The 26,199-nt window shown below is 59.1% G+C and overlaps 2 protein-coding genes across 3 annotated transcripts in view; both read left to right on the plus strand.

Moving 5' to 3' along the window:
- JAML (junction adhesion molecule like) overlaps nt 1–12,606 on the plus strand; it is a 36,199-nt gene extending 23,593 nt beyond the window's left edge. For both annotated transcript variants that reach the window (XM_084895620.1, XM_084895621.1), the window contains exons 5-10: nt 3,132–3,244; nt 4,922–5,156; nt 7,824–7,962; nt 8,987–9,047; nt 10,315–10,401; nt 12,187–12,606. In XM_084895620.1, the coding sequence (XP_084751746.1) occupies nt 3,132–3,244; nt 4,922–5,156; nt 7,824–7,962; nt 8,987–9,047; nt 10,315–10,401; nt 12,187–12,237 (686 nt within the window). In that variant the 3' untranslated portion in view covers nt 12,238–12,606. The remainder of the gene's footprint in view (nt 1–3,131; nt 3,245–4,921; nt 5,157–7,823; nt 7,963–8,986; nt 9,048–10,314; nt 10,402–12,186) is intronic.
- Nucleotides 12,607–25,843: 13,237 nt separating this feature from the next.
- Nucleotides 25,844–26,199, plus strand: part of SCN2B (sodium voltage-gated channel beta subunit 2) — a 9,791-nt gene continuing 9,435 nt past the window's right edge. Inside the window, 1 exon segment of the mRNA XM_084895639.1 lies at nt 25,844–26,119. Coding sequence (XP_084751765.1) covers nt 26,050–26,119 — 70 coding nt within the window. The 5' untranslated portion in view covers nt 25,844–26,049.

A 26,199-nucleotide genomic window follows, 5' to 3' on the forward strand; every position in this document is an offset into this window, starting at 1 on the left:
CCCGGTGACACTCCTCCCTGCTCAGCCGTCTGCCCGGGGACACTCCTCCCTGCCCGGTCACCTGGGTCTGTGTGCTTGGTCGCCTGACCGGCACAGAGGGAGTGATCAACACATGCTTATGAATGAATGGGATTCTTGAATGTGCCCCTCACGAGTTTGTCATCTGAAAACTGGAGTTGTAGGCAGTAGCTTCTGGCCTCTCTCCTAATTTACTTATTTATTTTCTTTACTTTTCTTCAATTGTCATTTTCCCCCGACGCCCACGCTGTGCCCTCGGGAAGAGGGCAGCAATCGGCACCCATGCTCCCGGGCCGCGGGCCGCGCTCTCTGCTGTCCTCTGATGCCACGCCATCGCGTGTCCGCACGGCGGGGCCCACGGAACAAGGAGGGAGCGGCCAGAAGGAGCGGGTTTCGGGCGTTGAACCCGTCCACGCAGCCGGGACAATTGTCGGCAGTTCGGTGCCCCCAGAGCTGTGGCTGCCTTCCCTCTCGCCGCGTGGAGGTGACCAGCTCCGGGGAGGCCCCCTCGCCCTGTGACAGTGCCGCTCTGCAGGCTGTCTCTCTGCCCAGGCACCTTCAGCTGACGATTTTCCCGATTCCAGTTCTTTAGTTCTTTCCCCACATTTCCACTTAAACACCACAGACCATGTTCTCACAAATAAAGCAACACCACTTCCTGTTTGGCTGCTCTCGGGTGGCCGTCCGTCCGCTCTGAGGTGTGGAGTGAGGGAGTGGGAAGCCGGGCGTGGGCCCACTCAGGGCTCTCAGCTGCTGGTGCTCCTGGCTCTGTCTCCACGTTCATCCTCTGGGCACAGGGAGGGTCAGAGGTCATCCTCTGCACGTGGGGAGGGTCAGAGTTCATCCTCTGGGCACGGGGAGGGTCAGAGTTCATCCTCTGCACGTGGGGAGGGTCAGAGTTCATCCTCTGCGCGTGGGAAGGGTCAGAGTTCATCCTCTGTGCATGGGGAGGGTCAGAGTTCATCCTCTGCACGTGGGGAGGGTCAGAGTTCATCCTCTGGGCACGGGGAGGGTCAGAGTTCATCCTCTGCACGTGGGGAGGGTCAGAGTTCATCCTCTGCGCGTGGGAAGGGTCAGAGTGGGCAGCTCCAAGCACTGCAATGCCCAGTCACAGGCTCTGCAGGGTGCCGCCCACATGCCTGCCGCACTGGGAGGGCTCAGAGGGCTCATTATTATGTCGCCTTTAAAAAGCAGAGTTCAGTTTTAAATAATATAAACATTTTTATTATTGATTTCATAGAGGAAGGGAGAGGGAGAGAGAGAGAGAAACATTAATGATCAGAGAGGATCATGGATAGGCCGCCTCCTGCACGCCCCACACTGGGGATCGAGCCCACACCCCTGGCCTGTGCCCTGACCGGGAACCGAGCTGCGGCCTCCTGGTTCCGAGGTGGGCTGAGCCGTGGAGCCACGCCGGCCGGGCTGGAGTTCAGTCTGTGATGCGTTGCTGGAATTCGAGGGCGTTCCCGCCTCCCCCGGCGTGAATTCTTATGACTTCAAGTTCATAGTATTTTCTTTGCTTCCCTCCCGTTCTGCATTCGTCCTGCTGGGCGGGAAGCTCGCTCCGGGAAACGGGGGAAAGGTGGGCCTGTGCGCTGTTTGCTCCTTCCTGAACGTCGCCCGGTGAGCTTCGGGAGGAGCTGTGTCCAGCGAAGACCCGCTCCTGCCTCCCTGAACAGCCCTCCCTGCCCTCTCTGCGCTGGCCCTGCGCTGGTCTGTGCAGAGCAGCGTCGAAAAGTCAGACGCCTCTTCCTCGTCGTGTTCTCTTCCAAGGCCTCTCGCCGTGGCTCACGCAGTCCACACGCGAGGGGTCAGCTGCTCACAGAAGGAGCAGGAGGGAGCCCAGGGCACGGGGAGGGTCAGAGTTCATCCTCTGGGCAGCCAGAAGCAGGGGGAGGGGGAGCAGGTTGGGGTTTGGGGCAGGGAGTGAAACGGAAACAACATCCAGAGGAAAATGACCTAATTAGTAAGGAGCCCTGTGACCTGCTCTGTAACCACACTAGAGGCCTGGTGCACGAATCCATGCACAGGCAGGGTCCGGCCAGCCCGCCCCCATCAGGGCCCATTGGGCCAGGCTGGGGGGGAGGGGCGGGGCCTGCAGGCAGATGGCAAGTGGCCCCACCCCCTGGTTGAACTTCCGGTTGAAGTCGGTCCGGGGACAATTTGCATATTAGCCTTTTATTACATAGGACAACCCCCGGGCCCCGCTGAAGAACTGAGTTGCAGGTGGCTGTCCTTCCTTTCTACGAGTTGCCTTAGGACCTGCTTAGGACAGTTCGGGCTACAGAGCAGGTCACAGGGCTCCTTACTAATTAGGTCATTTTCCTCTGGATGTTGTTTCTGTTTCACTTCCCGCCCCAAACCCCAACCTGCTCCCCCTCCCCCTGCTTCTGGCTTTGCAAGTCCTGGGCTCCCTCCTGCTCCTTCTGTGAGCAGCTGACCCTCGCGTGTGGACTGCGTGAGCCACGGCGAGAGGCCTTGGAAGAGAACACGACGAGGAAGAGGCGTCTGACTTTTCGACGCTGCTCTGCACAGACCAGCGCAGGGCCAGTGCAGAGAGGGCGGGGAGGGCTGTTCAGGGGGGCAGGAGCGGGTCTTCGCTGGACACAGCTCCTCCCGAAGCTCACCGGGCGACGCTCACCAGGCGACCTTGAGGAAGGAGCAATGAGGAGAGTGCCGTGCCTTCCACTTCCTGTTTACGCGGAGCAGAGGCGGGGCCCTCGGGGGGGGGGGGGGGGGGGGCGCGGGGGGGGGGGCACAGCGGGTGGGCGTCAGGGTTCGCGCTGCCTTCTCTGTGAACTGGGGTGGAGCGGGCCGTGGAGGGAGAGGGCCTGAGGACCAGGAGGCGTTTGTTGTACGAAGACAGCAGGACTCCCGCCTGGGTGTGCGTGGCGGCTGGAGGGCTGGTCCTTGGAGCAGGTGAGGTGTGAGGGAGCTCCCGAACCGGGTCCCCACGGCCCTTCCCCTTCGGGGCTGCCGTGGAGAGGGTGTGTTGTGGGGGTTGTAACGCTGATCGTACTGCGAGGGTCTGCAGCTGATATCTTCTCTCCGGAGGCTCTTTGGCCTCTATTGGATATGTCTTGGGTTTGACTGGATTTATCCTCTTCTCCCAGAGCTCACGGTCCATGTGGGGGACACGGTTTCAATGGGCTGTGCTTTCCAGAGCACGGAAGAGCAGCTCATGACCACGGTGGACTGGACGTTCTCCCCAGGGCAGCACGCCAAGGTAACGGGGAGGGACCGCCTCCGGGCGGAGCCGCGGTGGCAGGAGCAGGAGAGGGGCGTCCGGGCGTCCGGTGCCGTGTGGCGGCCGCTGGGCCACCTGGCTGGGACGCCTCAGCTTTTTGGTGGGAAAATAACTCTAATGAATACGATAAGGTAAGGAAGAAGGAGCCCTGTCTGGTGTGGTGGCTCAGTAGATAGAGCACCAGCCTGTGGACCAAGGCTTCTCCCCAGCCTGGGCCCTGGTCATGGTGCGTGCAAGAGGCAACCATTCAATGTGTCTCTCTCACATCGATGTTTCTCTCTGTCTCTCCCTCTCCCTTCCACTCTGTCTAAAAATCACTGGAAAAATTTCTTTGGGTGAGGATTAAAAAAAAAAAAAGATCATGAGGAAGAAGAAGGAGGATGAGGAGGAGGGGGAGGAGGAGGAAAAGGAGGAGGAGGAGCGGGAGGAGAAGGAAGAGAAGGATGAGGAGGGAGAGGAGGGGGAAGTGAAGGAGGAGGGGGAGGGTGAGGAGAAGGAAGAGAAGAAGGAGGAGGGGGAGGAGGGGGAAGTGAGGGAGGAGGGGGAGGGTGAGGAGAAGGAAGAGAAGAAGGAGGAGGGGGAGGAGGGGGAAGTAAGGGAGGAGGGGGAGGGTGAGGAGAAGGAGGAGGGGGAGGAGGAGGGTGAGAAGGAGGAAGAGGAGGAGGAGGAGGAGGAAGAGGAGGAGGAGGAGGAGGGGGAGGAGGAGGAAGAGGAAGAGGAGGAGGAGGAAGAGGAGGAGGAGGAGGAGGGGGGAGGAGATGCCTGATTGTGTGGCAGTGGAGCCTTGTATGGGCACCTGTATGGCTCGGCCTCTGCATACAGCCCTCCTCCCTTTCTCTCCGGAGCTCCTGGGAGAGCAGGCAGGTTCCGGGCCGGGCCGGAGCGCTCTGGGCCGGAGAGAAGCACAGTGGCAGCTGTGCTCTTACGTGGGTTACATTTGTGAGTTTTCTCTTCGCCCCTCGCCCCTCTCACGGGTGGAGACAGCCCTGTCGCAGGGGCTTCAGAGGCTGGACTGCAGCTGGGAAGGTGTAAGGCGGCATGCTCATTCCTGAGACCGGGATGTCACTGGGGAGAGGCCTCAGGCTGCGCCGTGGGCTGGGCCCCCAGGGGGCTCACTGCTAATGTAAGAGAAGTGGGAGCTTTGTGCGAGGTGCAGGTTGTATAACCAAGACAGAGGCCGTCCTGTGAACAGCCATGCCATCACTGCTCCTCTCCGCTTCGGCGCCGGGGCGGCACCCCGGACAGGGGAGCCCTGCGGTCTCAGGCCGCCGCGGAGGGTCCATCCGCGCGTCAGTGCCCGGGAGGCCCGGCGCAGGCGGGAGGGGCGCCACGCTGGAGCCCCTTTTACTTGTCTTTGAGCCCGAACGGCCATCCCGCTTCTTTCCATGAAAGCTTTTAAAAATGCGACAGTTTATGCTCCTTACTTTGAAATGTCAACCTGTGCTCCTTTATGCGTATTTTTGGGGCGTCCGCTGCGCAGTGAAAGCCCACCCTGACGGGGACCCACGTCGGGGGAGGAGCCACGGGTGCTAATGCAGGAGCAGCACATGCCTGCACACGCGTGTGTGTCTGCGCCGTCCTTGCCGACAGCACCTGTGCTGGTTCACATTGGGGCCCCCCCCCGCCCCCCTCGCTCACGCCTTTGCCTCCCTCCAGGAGGAGGCGGTGCTGCACTATTCCGCCGGACGCAGAGGACCCCCGGGGCCCCCCCAGAGCGGGGGCCGCTTCCGGAACCGCGTGGCGCTGGTGGGGGTCACGGCATACGACGGCTCCGTCCGGCTCCAGGGAGCGCGGGAGTCCGACGCGGGCAGCTACACCTGCAGGATCCAGCTGGGGGAGCTGGCCTTCAGGAAGACCTTCGCGCTGCTCGTGAGGCGGAGAGAGCCCGCAGGTGTGTGACCGGGGCTGGGCGGCGGGACCCGGCGGTTAGCGTGGCCAGCACTAGCGAGGCCCGGTGGCCTGTGGTGGGAAAGGCCAGGAGGCGCCCCCCGGGGGCTGACCCCATGCTGGCCCGGCCCTGAGGCTGGTGCCTCTTTCAGTGTGTGGCCCTGGGCAGCGCAGTGGCCTCACCCTGGTCCCTGCCTTGCGGGCGGGTCAGGGACGAGGAGCTGGTACGTTCGGGGACCGGCCTCGGCCAACCCTCCCGGGCAGCGCGGCCGCTGGCTCCACAGCCCGGGACGCGGAGCCTGGAGCCGCAGCTCAGACGCCTGGCGGTGCTCTGGGGGGAGGGGACGGCCCCTGCGCTGGGGGGCAGAGAACAGACAGGAAGGCAGGGACAGAAGTGGGTGAGGGTTCTGAGCAAAGGCGCTGTGTTCTGCGAAACAGGGAGGTGGCGTGGAGGGGCAGAGGCTGGCTGTGTTGACTGGAGGTTGCTAAGTGAGGGTTAGAGGTAAACCTTAACCCAGTTAGCAGCCAGGATGTGGCTGTGGAGTCTGTCTTGCACCAGGGCCTCGGGGCTTGGCTGTGGTTGGCTGGAGGGGGCTGGGGCAGGATGGAGCTTACCTCCATGCCCTGGCCTGGGACTTCGTCTGTGGAGGCCCCTTCTTGTCTGTAGCAGAGTCCCGGCTGCAGAGGGGCAGGACAGAGGCTCTCCTCACCCTCCGAAGTCTTATCCCAGCCGCACAGACCAAAGCCTGGCCATGGCGCCGGTCCCTCACGGCGCCCGGTCTCCCCAGGGCCCAGTCCCCTCCGGCGCCCGGTCCCCCCCAAGCCGGGTCCCCCCCAGCGCCCGGTCCCCCCCCGCACCCGGTCCCCCCCGCACCCGGTCCCCCACAGCGGCTTGGTAGTGGCCCCTCCTCCCCGCCGCCCTGCCCTCCATCCAGCCCTGCAGGTGCCTGCCCCGCTCCCTCCCTGGCACTGGCAGTGGCTCCTCCCGCTCAGGACATAAACATGCTCCTCTCCTCTTACCTCACGTTCCTCTCTGCTTAGCTCTCATCCTATGGCTTTTTTTTTCTTAATCTCACCCGAGAATATTTTCCCATTGCTTTTCAGAGAGAGAGGAAGAGAGAAATATCGAGGTGAGAGAAACACGTCGATTGGTTGCCTCCTGCAAACCCCCAACCAGGGCCTGGGCCGGGGAGGAACTGCAACTGAGTTATGTGCCCTTCACCGGAATTGAACCTGGGACCCTTTGGTGCGCAGGATGCCGCTCTATCCACTGAGCCACACTGGCCAGGGCCGTTTCTTTTTCCTAAAGCAGCTTTATTGAGCTAGGAAAACAGCGCACCTGCTTAGGCGCACAGCCCAGGGTGCTGGTGTGAGCGGAGCTGTGCAGCCTGACCACACCAGGTTTGATGGCCAGATGCTGGCTGCAGGGCGCGGGCGGCGTCTCTCCTCTCACCTCCGCCGTCTCGTTCCTCCATGCACCGTCTTCTGGCGGCCGCTGCTGCCTCGCTTGCTTTCCATCCCGACGGCACTGGCACACCCGCCTCCTTTCCGAGCGGATGGGGGGCCACACGCTCTGCGTGGGACAGTCTGTCCGTCTCGGTCGAGCTGTATGCGGTCCACCCCGTGCCCCCCAATGCAAGACACCCAGCCGCGGACACCTTCCCAGCCCCCCTCCTCCACTCCCATCCCCTCACTCCCGCCATCGCCTCCACTCGCACCCCGCCCCCAGCGAACGGCGCCCCTGCCCGTTGTGCTCGCCGCTGCCCGCTCCCAGGGCCCCGTCTAACTGATGATGGTCCAGTGGTTTCTGCGCCTGACTCCGGATCTGCCTTCTTCCCCGCCCACCCACCGCCTTCCTGCGGCGTCCTCATCTCTGTCCTGAGCTCAGGCCTCTGCCTGGTCTCTGCTCTCAAGCTTGGCTTCGGCCAAGGGCTCCCTCTTCCTGCAGCAGCCGGCCCGCCTTCCTCAGCCACAGTCCCCGCACTCAGGCCCATCTCGATGGCCTCTCAGCGCGCCCCTGCCTCCGGGACAAAAGCCAGATCGTGTTTGTGTGTGTTTGGAACGAACCCAGGAAACGTGCAAAGGGCACCCTGTGTGGGAATGTGCCCCCGAGGCCTCCCGGGCGCCCTGACCGCAGGCCGGGCTTCGTGGCAGAGAGCCTTCGGAAGAGTCACTGCCCTCGGCCGCCGCGGCTCAGCGGGTGAGCACCGACCTGTGAACCAGGTCACAGTGTGATTCCCGATCAAGGGCACGTGCTCAGGCCAGGGGCTTGATCCCCAGTGAGAGGCATGCAGGAGGCAACCGATCCATGGCTCTCTGATCATTGATGTTCCTCTCTCTCTCCCGCTCTGAAATCAATAAAATATATTTAAAAAACCATCACTTTCCCGTAGAAACATCCGTAGCCTCTAGGAGTGTGTTGTGTCAGCGTCATCTGTGACCCAAGTGTTAAGAGAATTGTTGGCGCCAGAGGGGACTCCTGGCGAGGCCGCCTCTCCTGCCCGTACGCAGGGCACCGGCTTCGGCTCTCAAGCTAAGGGCCCGCAGGGGTCCGAGTGCTTCCACGCGGGTGGAGCGGGCTGCGCCCACTCCCTGCCTGGCTGTGGCTGCTGTGCCATCACCGGGGCTCAGCCCTCTCCTGTGACACTGAGCCCATTGCTCCCTCCCCCAGCGCTGGTGACCGCTGCGGCCCCCAGACCCGAGGTGCTGGGCGGGACCCAGCTGCTGATCATCGTGGGCATCGTCTGCATCACTGTCCTGCTGCTTCCGGTGCTCATCCTGACCGCGAGGAGGATCCAGGGGAGTCAGAGGTACGCGCTCCGCCGGAGACGGGCTGCTGGCGCCAGGCTGCTTCTGCCGAGGGGGAGGGGAGACCGGCTGAGCGGAGCCCTCTCCCCAGAAGGGCTGTTTCCGAGGGGAACGGCCTCTGTGCACCATGTGGCACCAGATGCCCCTGCTCCCAGGCCGTGTGCACCCCCACCCCTCCGCTGTGGACGGGCAGCTCCTGGACAAACGGTGGTCCAGGTGCAGCTCAGTAAGAGTCTAACCTAGCCCGGCCAGCGAGGCTCAGGGGCTGAGCACCGACCTAGGCACCAGGAGGTCATAGTTCAGTTCCCAGTCAGGCACAGGCCAGGGTTGTGGGCTCAATGCCTAGTAGGGGGCGTGCAGGAGGCAGCCCATCGATTCCCTCTCATTGATGTTTCTATTTCTCTCTCCCTCTCCCTTCCTCTCTGAAATTAATAAAAACATACTTAAAAAAAACTTTGTAAATCTTAAGCACAAACTGTAATGGTGCCATTCAATGCCTGAGATAAACTATTTAAAAAAATTTTTTTAAATTGATTTTTAGAGAGAAAGAGGGAGAGAGAGAGTGAAAATAGAAAATAGGCCAAAATAGAAAAAAAGTGTCTTCAATGGCAAATGCAGAAGGCAAATGGCCAAGACATCACAGGCCAAGGAGTGGGAAGCGGCCAGAGCACACAGTGGGTGCTTGTGGGGTGCAGAGCACACAGTGGGTGCTGCTGGGTGATTCCACTAGGCCTTTGACCTGCCGGCCCAACAGCACTGCCTGGTCCGGGAGGTGAGCAGGTAGCCCGGGGCCTAGCTCCGTGCACCCACTGCCCCGTCACAGACAGAAAGCCGGGGGCCGGGGCCGGGGGCTGCTGCCCAGCCCTCAGGTCTCCGGTGCTCTCTGCTCGCCGGGAGGCGCCGCGGGCTTCGGGTGAGCTGGGAGAGTCCAGGGAGAACAGCCCGGCTCGGTGCCTCTTCCCGAGCGCCGAGGGCACCTGGACTGGCCATCCTGGCCGCTAACCGCCTGCATCTCCTGCCTTGCAGCTCCGGGACGTCCAGGGCCCTGGAGAAGAGCCTGGAGGTCAGGGACAGGGCTCGGCCCGAGGTAAGAGGGGGCTCTGCGCGTGGCTGTGCCTCTCAGGGCGGCGGGTCCTCACTCGGCCTGGGTCTCAGCACGTGGCACGGCTGGCGCAGAGCCCGGCTCGGCCTCTCCCCGCTGGACTGACGCCCCCGGAGGGGGTGCGTGTGGGCAGCTGGGCCGCCAGTGTGTGAGCGTGTCTGGGGGCCGAGCAGGGAGCACTGGACTCGGGCCAGACAGTCCGATGTGGGCCCAGCCTTGCGCCCTCCCTGAGCCTGTTTGCTCGTCAGTAAAAGCAGGACCAGGGCCCGGACCCACCTGCGTGGGCTCAGGTCTCGGGGTGACAGGAGGCGGAGCGGGGCGCCTGGGGAGTGTCTGGGGAGCCAGGCTACGGGGCGATGCAGGCCCGTGAGCCGAGAGGACCCTCGGCCCTCTCCTCCGTGTTCGCTGGAACGGCTGTGGTGGCTCGGCCAGGGGCTGAGAAATGGACTCGTTCCTTTTGGCTCCTTTTCCTTTCTTTCTCTTTTAAACTTTTAACCCCCCTTTGGGATGTGGGCCTCCTCTCTGGTCTGTCTGGGCCAGAGTGGGCTTCCTCACGGTGCAGGGGCCTCGGGTGCCCGGAGTCCCCCACGGGGTGACGCTGCATCCCCAGGAGAGGTGGGCATGGGCTTCGCCGGGTGCGCCCAGCCTCTCGAGAGAGGCTCCGGAGGCGCCCGGCCCCAGGCCTGGGAGGCTGGCGGCAGGTCGGTGGCTGGCTGGTGCCGCCTCCCCAGGCCGAGGAGGAGGTAACCACGGAGCAGATCGGATTTGGCGAGAGAAGGATTGGGGCTGCTCCCTAATGCCACCAAACAAAGGCTGCTTGGGAAGGATTTGGTTCCTAAGATAGGGCTCTGAGGAGTTAATTCTCTGGAACATTGATGATGGAATTATCGTATTGATAATTCCCTAACTTTCAGTAACCTCTGTGCCTGCCCGTGTGGGTGGCTGATGCCATGAGAATCGTAGCAGGAGGCCTTTTCTCTGTCATAGGACCACTGAGCCCATGGGGGTGGCTCAGCAATTGAGTATCAGCCCAGGAACCAGGAGGTCAGGGTTCAATTCCAGCCAAGGGCACAGGCCCCGGTTGCAGGCTCGATCCCCAGTGTGGGTGTGCCTGAGGCAGCCGATCCGTGATTCTCTCTCATCATTGATGTTTCTCTCTCTCTCCCTCTCCCTTCCTCTCTGAAATCGATACAAATATATATTAAAAAGCAGAACTGCTGATTTTCAGGTGTGTTTTACCTTTTCCCCATAGAAGCATGTTTACTCCTCAATCACCATGCGGGAGGTGCCCAAGGAGGAAGAGCCACGTGACAGGTCAGAGGCCACCTACATGACCATGGTGAGGAGGGCAGGTGTCGGAGGGGGCGGGCCTGGGGGGAGGGTGGGGAGAGGAGATGGCCCAGGGCCTGGGTGGCGGGGGAGGAGACGGGGGAGGAGATGGCCAGGGCTGGAGGGGTGGGATACAGCGGGACTGGGGGGAGCTGCTGAGGGCAGGGAAGTCAGATGCTGAGCTCTGCCGGGAAGAAGACTCATTCCGAGGTGCCTCACCCCCAGCCTCGAGTACTAGGGGCAGAGGGCCGGAGTGAAGAGGGGCCTTCACTGTGGATGACAGGGTGCCTCTGCCCCAGGTCCTCGCTTAGGCCCTGTGTGAGGTTACTCACTTAATAAGGGGGAGCTGTTGCCAGGGCAGATGGCAGATAGCGGGCAGGCACACAGCGCTGTTGGCCCGGGAGGCAGAGGGTCCTGGGGGGCGGGACTGAGAGAGAAGGAGAGGACTCGTGGCCATGGGGCAGTGTGGCTGCGGGGAGGGTGGTGGAGATGGAGGAGGCAGAGGGGATGAATGGCGATGAAAACAGATGCTTTCCAGAGGGTCCCCCCAGCCCCTACATTCCTTTATTCCGAGAGCGACTTCTCACGGCTGGCCTGACCTGACCTCACTCTGGCACATCGCTCTGGGCTCAGCCCCCCGGAGCACAGCAGCTGGAGGAAGCCCCTGGGTGCCGGCAGGCAGGCAGGCCCGGCCCCAGAGCGGGTTCCGCTGGGCGGCGGGTGAGGCTCGTGCGCTTCCTGTGACCCGGGGCCGAGGACACAGCCGGAGCCTGGCCGGGTGCCGCCGCTGGCACAGGACCCCTCTCTGAGCTGGAGTCGGATGTAGTCACCCCCTCGGCCCTCACTGCCGTGTGACCGGCCGTGTGGTCTGCAGGGACCTCCGGCCGGCTGCCCTGAGACCTGCTGACGCAGCGCCCTGCTCCTGCCCCGGGGCCGGGTTCTCAGAGGCCAGTGAGGTTGGGGGGTGGGGGGTGGGGCTGTGAATTGTCTTTAAAGCTCCTTGCCCAGGTTCAGTTTAGGTGCTTCAAATTCACTCTCTTATTTTTTATTTTCATTTTACTTTTTTATTTTTACTTTTATCACCTGAGGGTTTTTCCCATTGATTTTTAGAAGGAGTGGATGGAAGAGAGGAGGAGAGTCAGAGAAGAACACTGAAGGATTGGTTGCCTCCCGATGCCCCTGAGCCGGGCCGGGAGCCTGTGACCACCGTGTGTGCCCTTGACGGGAATCGAACCCGGGACCCTTCAGTCCACAGGCCGATGTTCTATCCACTGAGCCACACCGGCTAGAGTGGTGGCTTATAAGTTAAACTCTGAGGAAATAGCACCTCTGTCCTCTTAAAACGGGCCCCAGCCCCCAGGCCTCGAGCTGGCAGGGTGCTGTGCGCCTCTGCACCCAAACAGCAAGCTGTGGGGGCCTGGGGCGGGAGCAGGCGGCACAGCACCTTTGGCTTTGGCGTTGAGCTGATTCAGACGAAGGGCCGCATACTGTGCCCCTTTCTCAGCTTGTACAGCAAAGTGGCTAAGTCACAGCTTTGGAGCTGGCTGACCCATGAGTCTAAGTCCTGACTCTGACTTAGAAGCGAGGTGACCTTGGGCAGGTAACTTAGCACCTCTGAGCCTCAGTTTCCTCATCCTTAAAATGGGAATACTTCCCGGGTGGTGAGGCTCAAAAGAGACGGTACACGTGACATTCGGAACGGGGCCAGTGGGCGGAAAGAGCTCAGCGTGGTGACTGTTCAGAGGGAAACACGTCTCACAAACGTGCTTTGTGCCGCTTTTTTCCCTTCCCGCAGCGCCCAGTGTGGCCTTCCGTGCCAAGAAACCCACCTGGGCAAGCCTTTTAAGAAGACAGTCCCCTCACCTTCAGGAGGCAGAGGAGCCCCTGTGTGGCCGGTCCCCGTGCCAGCCATGCAGACCCCTCCCAGCTGCCCTGCCTGCCTGGATGGACAGAGGCTGAGATGGGGGTTCAGAGTCTGCCAGGAGGATGGGCCCCTCTGGACCAGGCCCCGATGGGGAAGCACAGACATGGCCCTCTGGAGCAGGACTGGCCCTGGGAGCCTGGCTGAGCTGCCCCTCTGCACCGAGCACCCCGTCCGGTCAGTCCCTCGGGTTGATGGCGTCTTTGCGGATGTGACCCTGGGAAGAATCGCAGTAAAAACCAACCCGAATGTTTCCTTCGGCACATCGTCCCTAAATAAATGTGATCTGTGGATGTCTCCTCTGTCTTACTCTGGCTGGGGGCGAGAGGAGTGGAACTCTGGACAGCCGAGGGGACTGAGAAAGTTTTGGAGGGTTGAAAGTGGGGTATGAATATACCTCTAGGATTTGAGCCAGCGCTGCTTTAAAAAAAATTATACACATACACACACATACACTGAGTGGCCAGATTATTATTATCTCTGAATGCCTAATAGTCTGGGCACTCAGTGTATATCCTATATAATAAAAGGCTAATATGCAAATTGTCCCCTCTACCAGGAGTTCAATCAGCAGGCAGGCCAGCCAACTGCCCATGACCCCTCCCCCTGACCAGGCTGGCCGGACCCACCCATGCACTGATTCATGCACCAAGCCTCTAGTGCATGTGTGTGTGTGTGTGTGTGTGTGTGTGTGTGTGTGTGTGTGTATACTAGAGGCCCAGTGCATGAAATTCGTGCATGGGGGGAGGGTAGAGGTGGGGGGGGGGGGTGGAGTCCCTCAGCCCAGCCTGCACCCTCTTCAATCTGGGACATCCCTCTCACAATCCAGGACTGCTGGCTCCCAATTGCTCACCTGCCTGCCTTCCTGATTGCCCCTACTGCTTCTGCCTATCAGTCTGATCACCCCCTTGCCAGCCTGATTGATGCCCAAGTGCTCCCCTGCTGGCCTGATTGCCCACAATTGCCTTCCCTTGCAGATCTGGTGCCTCCCAACTGCCCTCCCCTGTTGTCCATCTTGTGTTCACATGGGGAAAACCATCTTTGACCACATAGGGGCATCCATCTTGTGTGTTGGAGTGATGGTCAATTTCCATATTACTCTTTATTAGATAGAATAGAGGCCTGGTGCATGGGAGGGGGCCAGCTGGTTTGCCCTGAAGAGTGTCCCGGATCAGGGTGGGGGGTCCCTTGGGGTGTGGGGTGGCCTGAGTGAGGGGCCTGTGGTGGTTTGCAGGCCGGCCACACCCCCTGGTGACCCAAGTGGAGGCCCTGGTATCTGGGATTTATTTACCTTCTACAATTAAAACTTTGTAGCCTTGAGCAGAGGCTGGGGCTGGCCAGGGTGTGTGGGAAGCTTGGTTTCCTCCATTGCTGGGGAAACCCAAGCCTCTTGCTCACTCTATGGCTGCAGCCATCTTGGTTGGGTTAATTTGCATACTTGCTCCTGATTGGCTAGTGGGTGTGGCTTATGGGTGTGGTCAATTTGCATATTACTCTTTTACACACACACTCTGAGTGGCCAGATTACTATGGGTTCAGAGATCATAATAATTTGGCCACTGAGGAAGTGAGATGGAGAGAGAGAATCATTGATGGGCTGTCTCCTGTAGGCCCACACTGGGGATCAAGCCCACAGCAGGCATGTGCCCGGCCTGGAAATTGAACCCTGACCTTCTGGTGCTTTCTCACTGGCTGGGCTCAGAGTGACTGTGGCTCTGGAGCCCCGCAGAGGCTCCCGAAAGTCCCGGGTGGAGCGTGAGCGTTTCTTTGTCTTTTTCAGAAGCGACGCGAACAGGTTGCCAAGGTAATTAATTAGCCATCACTTACCTCTTGGTCTGAAATGTGAGGTACCTATACCTTGTGGTTACCATTAGGAGGCTCACTACGGTTCATTTTTAAATCCCTGGTTCTGGGCTCTGATTTCTAGCCTGGGCTCAGCTCACGGCCCCTCGAGATGTATCCCGTCCTCCTCATCCTCTGTATCCGTCCTCCCCTTGGGCTATCAGGGCAGGCGGAGGCGTGCGTGCCTCTCCCTGCTCTACAGTTGGAGTGGAGCTGCATTGTTCAGAGCTTCCTCTAACTCACCATCAGGACCACCCACTAGTGACGCCTCTCTCTCCCGGCTGCTCTGGGGCCTCCCCTTGGAGGCCTGTGGCCTCCTGTTGTCCTTGCTCAGCCATGGAGAAGGGTCATCAAATATTGTCTTCTTGCCCCGGCCAGTTTGGCTCTGCCTAGAGCGCTGGCCTGCCGACCGCAGGGTCCCAGGCTGGATTCTGACCGGTCAAGGGCGCGTACCTCAGTTGCGGGTTCCTGGTCAGGTCTCCTGTAGGAGGCAACCAATCGATGGATGTGTTACCCTCACATCGATGTTTCTCCCTGTCTTTCCCTCTCTAAAAATCAATGGACAAATATCCTCGGGTGAGGATTACAAAAGATAAAAAATATTGTCTTCTTCCCTTTACCTCTAAATGAGGACAGTGTCGATGATTTCACTGTGGGCCTTGAAGGCAGTGCCCGAGGGGACACTGGGTGCCAGGAGGAAGTGACTTGCTTTCTGGCCGTTAAGCAATGTGTTGTCCTGGCGAGGTGGCCCTTTTCTGCTTCCTCAAACCCTGGTGCTTAGGGTTAGCTGGGGGACAGAGGTTTCACAACTGCTGCTCTGGGTCAAAGAGAATAACTGGGAGAGAGCTGGCGGGGTGGGGGAAAGTGGTGAGCAGCTACCCGCAGGCGCCGCCCCATGAGCATGCCCTCTGGGGTCTGATTGCCCAGATTTGAATTCGATTAACTCGCAGTCTGGCTTTTATTCTGGGCTCAGCAGCTGTCCGGGAGGAGGAGGAGGAAGAGGAGGAGGAGCAAGCCCCCTCCCCCATCCTGCCTCCCTCTTGTTCCAGGACAGAGGAAGCCCACAGCTCTCAGCAATGAGCCTGCCTAAACCCGAACTGCCCCAGGGGCCACGGAACGCGCGCGCCCCCCCCCCCCCCCCCCCCGCCTTCTCCAGGGACCGCCCAGCGCCCGCAGGAGCGGGAGGCCGAGGCGCAGGGCATGGGCTTGTGGTCCAGCGAGCCTGGTTCCAGCCCTGCTCTCTCTGCAGCGCTGCAGAGCTGTTCCCCTGCACAGCAGCGGGGGCTCGGCGTCTTGGGGGGCTACCGAGCTCCTTAGGGTCAGTGCTGGTCTGAGCCTCCCCCGCCTGGTGTGGTTCCCCCGGAGGGTGCTTCTGCTGACTCCGTCCCCAGCTCTCATTCATCTTTTTATTTTTAATTAAAATATATTTTTTTAATTGATTTCAAAGAGGAAGGGGAAGGGAGAGAGAGATAGAAGGATCAATGATGAGAGAGAGTCACCAATCAGCTGCCTCCTGCACGCGCCACACTGGGCATGGAGCCACATCACAGGCCTGTGCCCTGACCGGAACCGAACTGTGACCTCCTGGTGCACAAGTTGATGCTCAATCACAGTGCCCGGCTGGCTGGGCGTTCAGCCATTGTTTATTCTTTGTGCAGGAAGCTCTTTAGCCGGGGGGAAAAAACAAAAACAAAACCAAGTCCCTCTCCCCATCCGGAGAGACAGTTAGGAGCTGAGCTCAGAGCGCTCTGCACACTCAGCGTGACCTTGCGAAGGGCAGGAGGCCGCGGGCGCTGCGGCCGCTGGACCTCCGGTGGGAGGACCTTCGGCAGCGGCTTTCCACATGAATTTGCTGCATTTTAAGTTCCTGGGAGCACACAGGTCTCTGCCAATAGGAAGCAGCCTAAAGCTGGAGAGGGCGGGGCCGCCCATAAATAACGAAGAATCCAGCCCTCGCAGTGTGGCTCAGTGGTTGGAGGGTTGACTTGTGGCTTTGATTCTGGTCCAGGGCACGTACCTGGGTTGCAGGTTTGATCCCCAGCACCGGTTGGGGGCCGTGCAGGAGGCAGCCAGTCGATGCATCTCTCTCACATCCATGTTCTCCCCCCCCCCCCTCCGTCTTCCACTCTCTCTAAAAGCCAAAGGGAATCCTCGGGGGAGGATTACAGAGAATAACGAAGATCTAGTAGCACCAGAGTTCGGCCTGCCGCGCCGCCAGCCCTTCAGGCCTTCGTGGCTCTCTGCCACCCCAGGCTTCCTCCCTTCGCCTGTCAGTGCTGACACGTCTACATTCGCCTTTATAAAAATCGTTTTTATTTTATTTTTTTCAATCTTTAATTTCTTTATTGATTAAGATATTACGTATGTGTCCTTATCCCCACTCCATTGCCCCCCACGACCCCCCCCCCCATGCCTCACCCCTCTGGTGTCTGTCTGTGTCCATTGGTTAGGCTCATATGTATGCACACAAGTCCTCTGGCTGATCTCTGCCCCTCACCCCCACCCTCCCCTACCTTCCCTCTGAGGTTTGACGGTCTGATGGCTGCTTCTCCGTCTCTGGATCTGTTTTTGTTCATCAGTTTATGTTGTTCATTATTTTCCATAAATGAGTGAGATCATGTAATATTTATCTTCCTCTGACTGGCGTATTTCACTTAGCATAAAGCTCTCCAGTTCCATCCCTGCTTTTTGTGGTTAATTCTCACCAAGGATGTTTTCTGTTGATTTCTTTTTTGAAATATATTTTATTGATTTTCCACAGAGAGGAAGGGAGAGGGATAGAGAGCTAGAAACGTCGATGAGAGAGAAACATCGACCAGCTGCCTCCCGCACACCCCCCACCGGGGACATGCCCGCAGCCAAGGTACATGCCCTTGACCGGAATCGAACCTGGGACCCCTCAGTCCGTAGACCGACGCTCTATCCATTGAGCCAACCCGGTTTTGGCATTTTCTGTTGATTTCTAGAGAGAGTGGAAGGGAGAGGGAGAGACAGGAGGGAGACACTGATGTGAGAGAGACTCCACATCAATTGGTTGCCTCCTGGGCCGGGGAACCTGCAACCAAGGTACGTGCCCTTGACCAGAATCGAACCTGGGACCCCTCAGTCCGAGGGCCGATGCTCTACCCACTGAGCCACGCCAGCTAGGGCTACATTAGCCTTTAACACCCCCTCACACACACACCACTGTGTGAGCGTGTGTGTGTGTGTGTGTGTGTGTGTGTGTGTGTGGTGTGGTGTGTGTGTGTGTGTGTGTGCGTGTGAGCGTGTGTATGTGTGTGTGTGGCGTGTGTGTGTGTGTGGTGTGTGTGTGTGTGGCATGTGTGTGTGTGTGGTGTGTGGTGTGTGTGGTGTGTGTGTGTGTGTGTGGTGTGTGGTGTGTGTGTGTGTGTGGTGTGTGTGTGGCATGTGTGTGTGTGTGGTGTGTGTGTGTGTGTGGTGTGTGTGGTGTGTGTGGTGTGTGTGGTGTGTGTGTGTGTGTGTGTGTGTGTGGTGTGTGCGTGTGAGCGTGTGTGTGTGTGGCATGTGTGTGTGTGTGGTGTGTGTGTGTGGTGTGTGTGTGTGTGGTGTGGGTGGTGTGTGGTGTGTGTGTGTGGTGTGTGGTGTGTGTGTGTGGTGTGTGGTGTGTGTGTGTGGTGTGTGTGTGTGTGGTGTGGGTGGTGTGTGGTGTGTGTGTGTGGTGTGTGGTGTGTGTGTGTGGTGTGTGGTGTGTGTGTGTGGTGTGTGTGTGTGTGTGTGGTGTGTGTGTGTGGTGTGTGTGGTGTGTGTGTGTCAGGCAGGGGCCAGGCAGCTGTTGAAACAGCTCAGTGACTTAGGCCCGAAGCCCTTCGGGTTGCAGTTCTCTCCGCACGCAGACCAGCGGCTCTCACCGAGATAAACCCAGTTTCCCAAGAGGACCCGCCCGTCTGGCCAGGGGGTTTGCAAATGTGGTCAGTCTTCCGCAGGGGGTCAGGCAATCGTTACCACTTCTGTAAACAGCTCTCCAGACGACGCTTCTCTCTTAAGAAACGAGGGAACTCTGCATTTTCTCAGAAAGCTGGGACTTCCGTGTGAGAGCCACAGTGGCATGCCCTCTGGGTACCTTTGAAGCGCCTGCCTGAGCTGCGCCCCCTGGAGGCAGGTGCCCTCTGCCAACCCAGCTGTCCCTCTGTTTTCATGGCAGAATCTTCTTTTTAAAAAAAATATGTTTTTATTGATTTCGGAGAGGAAGGGAGAGGGAAGGGAGAGAAAGAAACATAGATGATGAGAGAGAATCATTGATTGGCTGCCTCCTGCATGCCCCCTATTGGGAATCAAGCCTGCAACCCGGGTATGTGCCCTTGACAGGAATCAAACCCGGGACCCTTCAGTCCACAGGCTGGTGCTCTATCCACTGAGCAACCCCGGCCAGGGCCATGGCAGGACCTTCTGCTACCAACACCTCATGTCTTTCCTGCCCCTGCCTGATTCCCTCCCCTCCCGCGGCCGTCAGCTGCCTTCAGGTGCGGGGCCCTGCCTGCCGGCCCAGCTCCTGCTTCCCGCATCTCCTGGATGTCTCTGCTTCCCAGGTGGTGTCTCCTGAGGCTCTCTGGCTGTTTTTATGGTGCGAGGCTTTGCTTTCTCGCAGAGCTCCTGAGCCTTAGAGACCTTGTGTCGGATCTGCCGGGGCCCGGTGGGGCACAATCCATCCTTGAGCAGTCCCCAGGGCTGGAGAGGCCCCGTGCCCGGAGCCGCACCACCCCCACCTGCCCACCTGGGCGAGGCTGCGTGCGGCCAGGCTGGGGGGTCTCCCTGTCTCCGATGTCAAACCGGCGTTCGCTCATGCGCGTCTGCGGGGCCCAGGCCAGGCCCATCAGACACGCCCTGCGCTCACCCAGGGGCAGTGCCTGCGGTGGGAGTGCCAGTGAGGACAGTGCTCTCCGCTGGCCGGCACGGCCTCAGAGACGCCGGGCGGGCGCCTGTGCTCCGTCCCTCGGCGACGGGACCTTCTCCTCGTGCTCTGTGGAGCCTAGGCCTTGGTCTCCCCTGGGCTGGGCTCTCGGGGAGCTGCGGCTCATGCGTTGCTGGGTCTCCCGTTCCCAGCGGGGAGCCTGGCACAGACGGGGCATTAAACAGACACTGGAGTTTGTGAATGAGGGGCTCCGTAAGCAAGTGAGTGAGTGAGCCCAGCGTCTCAGGAGCGGAGAGGAGAGGGAAGTGGAAGATGGGACGCTGGTGACTCCGTAGCAGGAATTTAAAGAACGACTAGGCCTTGGCTGAGAGGCGAGGAGTCACCGGGACCCCGCTGGGCCCCGGCTGCCTGTGGCTGTGTCCAATCCGAAGGCAGGGCTGAACACAGGAGGCATTCACTGAGGCCAGCCCACCGAGAGGGCCGGGCGCTAACAAGCATCGGATCCCGCCTTCCAGCAGGTGCGGGGGACGGCTTATACAGGGGGAGGGGCCGCGGTGAGGGTGCAGCTACGTGCGGGCCTGGGGCCCGCCCCCCGCAGACGCCAGCCACTGTGATTGGTCATCAGGCGACGAGAGGATGTGGATGAGATGATGGTTTGTCTCCTGCTCCTGCCCCTGCCTATTTGTTCTGCTTGCTGGATTCACAGCTGAGCCACCTCCCCAATTGCTTCCCTTAAAAAGGAAACTCTAAGAGAAACTTAACCCCTCTCCTATATGCTAAAGAGCTAACATGCTAATTAGACTGGACGGTGGAACGACCAGTGGGCGGGGCTGCAGCCGAGGCTGTGAATTTCATGCATCGGCCTCTAGTTCATACATAAGAAACATAAGCCCTAGTCACATAAGAATATGTGCTCTAAGATCTAAACATCGATAATATGATTAATTCAGTTATAGGTCCCCCTGTTGAGAGGAGGGGTGCCCCGGAGGGAGCCGCCCAGACGCAGACACCAGGGGTGAGCCCTGTGGTGAGAACATCCCCGACTGGGGTGGCTTGGGACCGGCGGGGACGGAGAGGAGGGGAGCGAGCCAGGAGCCAGCACGGCGTCTGCACGCCCCCACCAGCACTCCACCCGCAGCTTGCTCCTGCCCACCAGTCCCTCTCCACCCCACACCGGGCCCTTCTCCGGGGCCAACTTTCCATAGCGGCTGACGGCTACAGGCACCACCTAGACTCTTGTCAGAAACGGAGGTCCTGCTGGCTGGGTCTGAGCCTCCAGTGCTGCTGGCAGTGCCGTCTGGGCCGCGCCCTGAGGGGTGAGGCCGAGGCCGGTGCAGCGAGGAAGGCTCCCTGCGGCCTCAGCAGGCATTCGGAGGCCGCACAGCCCCTTCCTCTGCGTTACGGTGAGACTGCTTCCCCCGCAGAGCAGGTGCCGGAGCGCCATCTGGAAAAGCTGCAGGACGTGTGGCACTTGGTAGAAATCCAAAAGTAAGGCCTCACTCCCCAACAGCCCATTTTGGTGGCGTCTCACTCTGCAGAGTGACCTCACTTCCTGCCTCCCGGAGTCACTGCCTCCCTGGAACACCCACTCTTCCCGGCAAACGGGCCTCTGCCTCCGGAGGCTCAGTGAGCGGGGGCTGGGGGCGGGGGACTAGGGGCGGGGGGTGACGGGGTGGGGGATGGGGGGCTGGGGAGCCCTCCGCCTGTGCCCCACTGCGAGGGACCTCGCCCCCACTCAGCACCTCTGACCCTTCTGCTTACGTCCCATACCTGGTTCCTCTTGGTCCAGCACGGAATGGAAGCAGAGGGAACTTCTGGATCCACTTCTTTCTTCTTTTTTAAATTAAAAAAAATTGATTTTAGAGAGAGAGGAAGGGAGAGGGAGAGAGCAACATCAATTGGCAGCCTCCTGTATGCTCCCTACTGGGCATCAAGCCTGCAACCTGGGCATGTGGCCTGACCAGGGATGGAACCGGCAACATTTTGGTGCACAGGATGATGCTCAACCAAACTGGGCCACAGCCTGACCTTATTGCAAATGTCCCCCAGCGGAGGCCCCGGGCCCAGTGTGAGACCCAGGGAGCTGGAGAAGCAGGCACCCTCAGCTGCACTTCGAAAAAGGAGGAGGCCGGCCACGTCAAACCAAAACTCTCCGGCTGACATGTGCCTGCGGCAGCCTGGGTGGCTGGGTGCAGCCTGGGGCCTGAAGGAGGCTGAGCCTCAGCAAGGCCCTGCTTGTGCCAGGCTCCCACCCCCCACCTGCAGCCCAGCTCCTGGGAGGGGGGCACCGGGAGGAGCCTGCGGTGGCCACGGGGTGGGGACGGGGGACTTTTCTCCCTGGGCTGCCCCTTTCTCCTCCCTGATTTTCATCCCTGTGGACTGTGCGTCCTGAGATGAGCCAGTGGGGGCCGTAGCTAGCGTATTGACGGGGTACCTTGAGGACAGAGTCTGTATAAGGTCCAGGCACGGACACCCTTCGGTGGTGGTGGGGGGAGGCCCAGCATTTCCTTGTCAGCCCTCTGGCTCCAGCACCTGCCACCCACACCTGCCTCCTGCCCTCCCTTCCGCCCAGCGCAGCCCCAGAGGCCGAGGTGAGCCCCACCCTCACCATGATGGCTTCTTCCCTCACTCCCTCTCCAGATCCATTCAGTCACTCATCGGGGGCCCTGAGCCAGCCCTGTTCCTGCAGGCCCTGCCCTGGCACCCCCTCTTCAGCACGGGCCTCTCTGTGGCCCCAGCCAGCCCGGGGCAAGGCCCCCTCCTGATGGGCAGTGCGGCATGCTGGGAAGGGCCAGTGCTCCGCGGAGGTGCCCATGCACCCAGCTCTGACCCTTCCTGACCACTGTACACATGTCACATCGGTGGCTAGGACCGGCTGGCATGGCTCAGTGGTTAAGCATCGACCTGTAAACCAGGAGGTCACTGGTTCAATTCCAGGTCAGGGCATGTGCCCTGGTTGTGGGCTCGATCCCCAGGGTGGGGCATGCAGGAGGCAGGTGATCAATGATCCTCTCATCATTGATGTTTCTATCTCTCTCTCTCTCCCTTACTCTCTGAAATTTAAAAAAAAAAAAGTAACACACACACACACACACACACACACACACACCCGGTGGCCAACCGCTGTTTCCTCATTGGCGGATAAAAACAAAAACAAACAAACAAACAAGCAAAAAAACGAAGAAGAAGCCACCTTTGGTTACGAGCTGAGGAGCGGCAGGGGGAGCGGGTGCAGCGCTGATGCTCCTGATGCAGTGCTCCCGCGGGGGCAGCCCTCAGGCCGCAGGTGGCCGCCCCTGAGAACCTGCTTCAGTCTCCCAGGAAGTGGGTGACCTTCTCTGCTGAGGGGCCCAAGTTCTCCTACTCTTTGGAATTGGCCTGTTTTCCTTTCTTTTTAAAGAAAATGTCCAGCGTACGCAACAGGAGAGAGCTGTGCCATGAACCCATCGCACCCACCACCAGTTTCAGCACCACCTCCGCCCCCTGCCTGCTCCCCTGGAGTGTTTTCAAACAAATTCCGGCCAGCATCTCATTTTCCTGTAAACACTCTGGGTGTGGCAGATACAGCTCTTAGAGCACATCGCCACAACTTCTTTCATACCTAACAAAACTAATAAACGTACATTAATGTAACTATTACACAGTCCATGTGCATTCTCCCAATTGTCTCAGAAATGTCTCCTTACTGCCCAGGGAAGACACATTCAAACCCGCGGAGAACTTGGAGTTTATCCGAGCCAAATTGTCGACAGGGAAGCAGAATCCCGCCTCATGGAGCTGGTGCCCAGGGAAAGGCAGGCCCCACCTATTTATGCGTCACAATCCGAAGAGGAGACACAGTGGGTTGCAGAGATCCATTGGTGACAAGTTAGGGAGCGGGAGGAAGCAAAGCGGGAGGAGAGGGGGTCTCTGGGATTGGATAAAAGTAAATGACAGACGGACACGTTCTTCTCTTACACAGGGTAAAAGGTTAAAGTTGGTGGTGCGCGGGCGGGCTACACAGCCATCTCAGACGGTGACCGAAGAAAATTGAGTTTATTTAAGGAAAAGGGGATGGGGAATGGGGATATCCAGAGGGAAGGGCTGGAGGCAGGGTCAGGGGTTTAGCCCGGGACTAGTGACCACTGCCCACTGCTCCCCTGGTTGCAGGCTCATGGGGCCCTTAGAGGTTGGGGATACGTGCCTGTGGGGGAAGGAGGAGGGGGGAATGGCGGGTGCACTCCTTGGAGGGAGAGTGCCCACGGGGCCCTTTGCTCCGAGCTGTTTCTCTCTCCTGCAGGTGGGATCTGGGGGCGGTCTCAGGGGAGGGCCTTATAGAATATTCACCAGCTTTCCCGGTGAGCTCTCCCAGGGCCCTGGTCTCCGCTGATGGGTGGGCACCAGGGCCAGGGGCCATTGGTCAGTTTAGCTGGTCCCGAGGCGGCCACGGTGTCACTTGTCTGGTTTCGCTGCTTTCCTGGGCCTCGATGCCATCTCTAGGGAGGAAAGGTCAGGGGTCTACACCGCCTCAGCAGGCTCTGATGACCTGGGTCTGAACCGCAGGACCCGTGCTGTGCTCGGGAGGAGAGTGGCCCTGGGGCGAGGCTGTTTTCCCAGCTCCGCCCCTGGCTGGGCATCTGGAGCTTTCTGCCCTGGTGACCTGCGCCTGACCCTTCGCCCTCGCTCGGGGCTAACAGTTGGTACAGGATAGTAGTTAGCAGTTAGCAGCATAAAATAACAGCCAGGGGATTCGCAGTCTCCACTCTGTGTGCAGTGGCTGTGTCTGGAGGGGCCTGAGAAAGGCCTGAGAAAGGCAGTTATCTGACATTCCAAAGGCATGTTATCTTAGATGCAAAATGTAATAGACGGCTCAGTAAGGTGAAGGTGACTTTTTTTGAGCATGGAAACCATTGGGGAGTGTTTTTTGTTTTGTTTTTTGTTTTAATTTCCGAGAGAGGAAGGGAGAGGGAGAAAGAGTAACATCAATGGTGGGAGAGGATAATGGGTCCATTGCCTCCCGCATGCCCCTATTGGGGATTGAGTTCAAAACCCAGGCATGGGCCCTGCCCAGGAATGGAACCATGATCTCCAGGTTCATGGGTTGATGCTCAAACACTGAGCCACGCTGGCTGCGCTGTTTGTTTTTTACAACAAATGTGTCATCTTGCTGCTCTGTGGCCAGGAGGCTGGACGCAGGGCAGAGGCAGAGCTGCGTTCCTTACGGAGGCTGTGGGGAGTCCGTTCCCTTTCCACTCCGAACACGGCCTGCTCCCTGGCTATCCCCCTTCCTCCAGCTTACACAAATGCTGCCGACACAGCTCCTGGGCGAGAGAAACAAAGGGAGAACGAAATTTAAGCTTCTGCACAGCAAACAAGCACACGGTCCGCAAAGCGGACAGACAGCCACTGCGTGGGAGAACTGTCATATCTGACAGGGTCAATTTCCAAAATACATGAAGGACTGATACAGCTCAACAAAAGGAGGACAAATAACCCAACTAAGAAAACCTGAATAGACACTTCTCCAACGAGAACGTACAGAACGTGAAAAAAATGCTCAATGTCACTGATCAACAGAGAGATGCAAATTAAAACCACAGTGAGGTACCATCTCACACCTGTTGATGGCTACCATCAATAAATCTACAAACGACAAGTGCTGGCAAGGAACCCTCGACACTGCTGGAGGGAATGCAGACCGGTGCAGCCACTGTGGAGAACAGTGTGGAGTTTCCTTAAAAAGTTAAAAATGGAGCTCCCCTTTGACCCAGTGATCCCACTTCTAGGAACATACCCCAAGAGACCCGAAATACCAATCAGAAAGGATATATGCACCCCTGCGTTCATAGCGGCACAATTTACCACAGCTGAGATCTGGAAACAGCCTAAGTGCCCATTAGCAGATGAGTGGATAAAAAAGCCGCGGTACATCTATGCAACAGAATACTATGGAGCAGTAAAAATGAAGGATCTCGGACCTAGAGAGTCCCATGCTAAGGGAAGTAAGTCAGTCAAAGAAAGACAAGCATCATGTGATCTCCCTCGTATGTGGAATCTAATGAATAAAGACACTGACAAATAGCCCCAGAGGCACGGAAGCCTGGAGCAGACTGACCGCGCAGAGGGAGGTGGGTGTGAGAGATTAACCAAGGCCGTCCATGCACACAGAAATGGCCACGGACACAGACATCGGTGCGTGAAGGCCTGGGGGCGGGAGCAGCAGAGGGGCTCAGGGGAGGAAGACGGGGAACACGTGTGTTCTCTCACCAGTAAAAGACCGACCTTCATCGGGGAGGTTCTAGCCTAGGACATGACCACCTGCCATGAACGGCTTTTAGCTAAGGTTTCATTTCAGACATTTTTGTTCTGGATCTGCAGGTGGCAAGGCCTCCACACAGGCCTCCGAGCGGGCAGGGTGGCAAGGCCCCTTCGACCCCTCATCCCCCTGTGAGCTGGATTCGGTGCTTCGCACCAGACGGATTCCGATTTCAGTGAAAATGGGGGAATAATGAGGAAGTCCCTACTTCCCCAAAGTCTCCTGGCTCCTGGCTCACTTCCCCCAATGCTTTCCAAACCACAGGAACCAGTATTTCCTTTTTTGGGGTGTTTTTAAATGACAAAAGGAGTCTCCTCACCCTTACAGCAGCTTTGAAATAAAGGGGTTCCTCTAATAGCTTTCAAAACCCAACACTGATCCAGGTTAAGAAACAAGGCAGGCTCTGCTTTAGTTCTTGTTTTCGAGGGTAAACATTTCCAGGGAACTTCTTTTCAGAGAGACTCTTTTACGCCCTCCCACCTGCTTTTTGAAATCCAACAACCACAAGATTTACTCCATCCCCCTTTATCTCTCTCCCTCACACACTCCCTCGTTCTTTTTAGCAGCAACATACAGGCCAGCCATATTAGAGAGATGGAAATAAAGCTTCCTTTCTGCCGTATGTGTCCCTGAAGCGCACCGTGTGTCCCACTCTATTTTCTGGCACTAACACTCCTCCCCACAGCCCTCAGCGCCCTCTCCCACCTCCCAGCGACCCCAGGCTCTGGAGATGCTCCGAGATGCCTGGCTCCCTCGCCCTGCCTTCGGCCTCACGGGGCTCAGTCTCCTTTTCTCTCTGGGTAAGTCCGCTTGCACATCGCGCATCGCATGCTTGGAGGGTCCGCGGTGCAGCCCCCGGAGGCCGGGCGGGCGGGCGGCC

Source organism: Pipistrellus hanaki, assembly GCF_964339955.1.
Source record: "Pipistrellus hanaki genome assembly, chromosome: 9".
Classification (NCBI taxonomy): domain Eukaryota; kingdom Metazoa; phylum Chordata; class Mammalia; order Chiroptera; family Vespertilionidae; genus Pipistrellus; species Pipistrellus hanaki.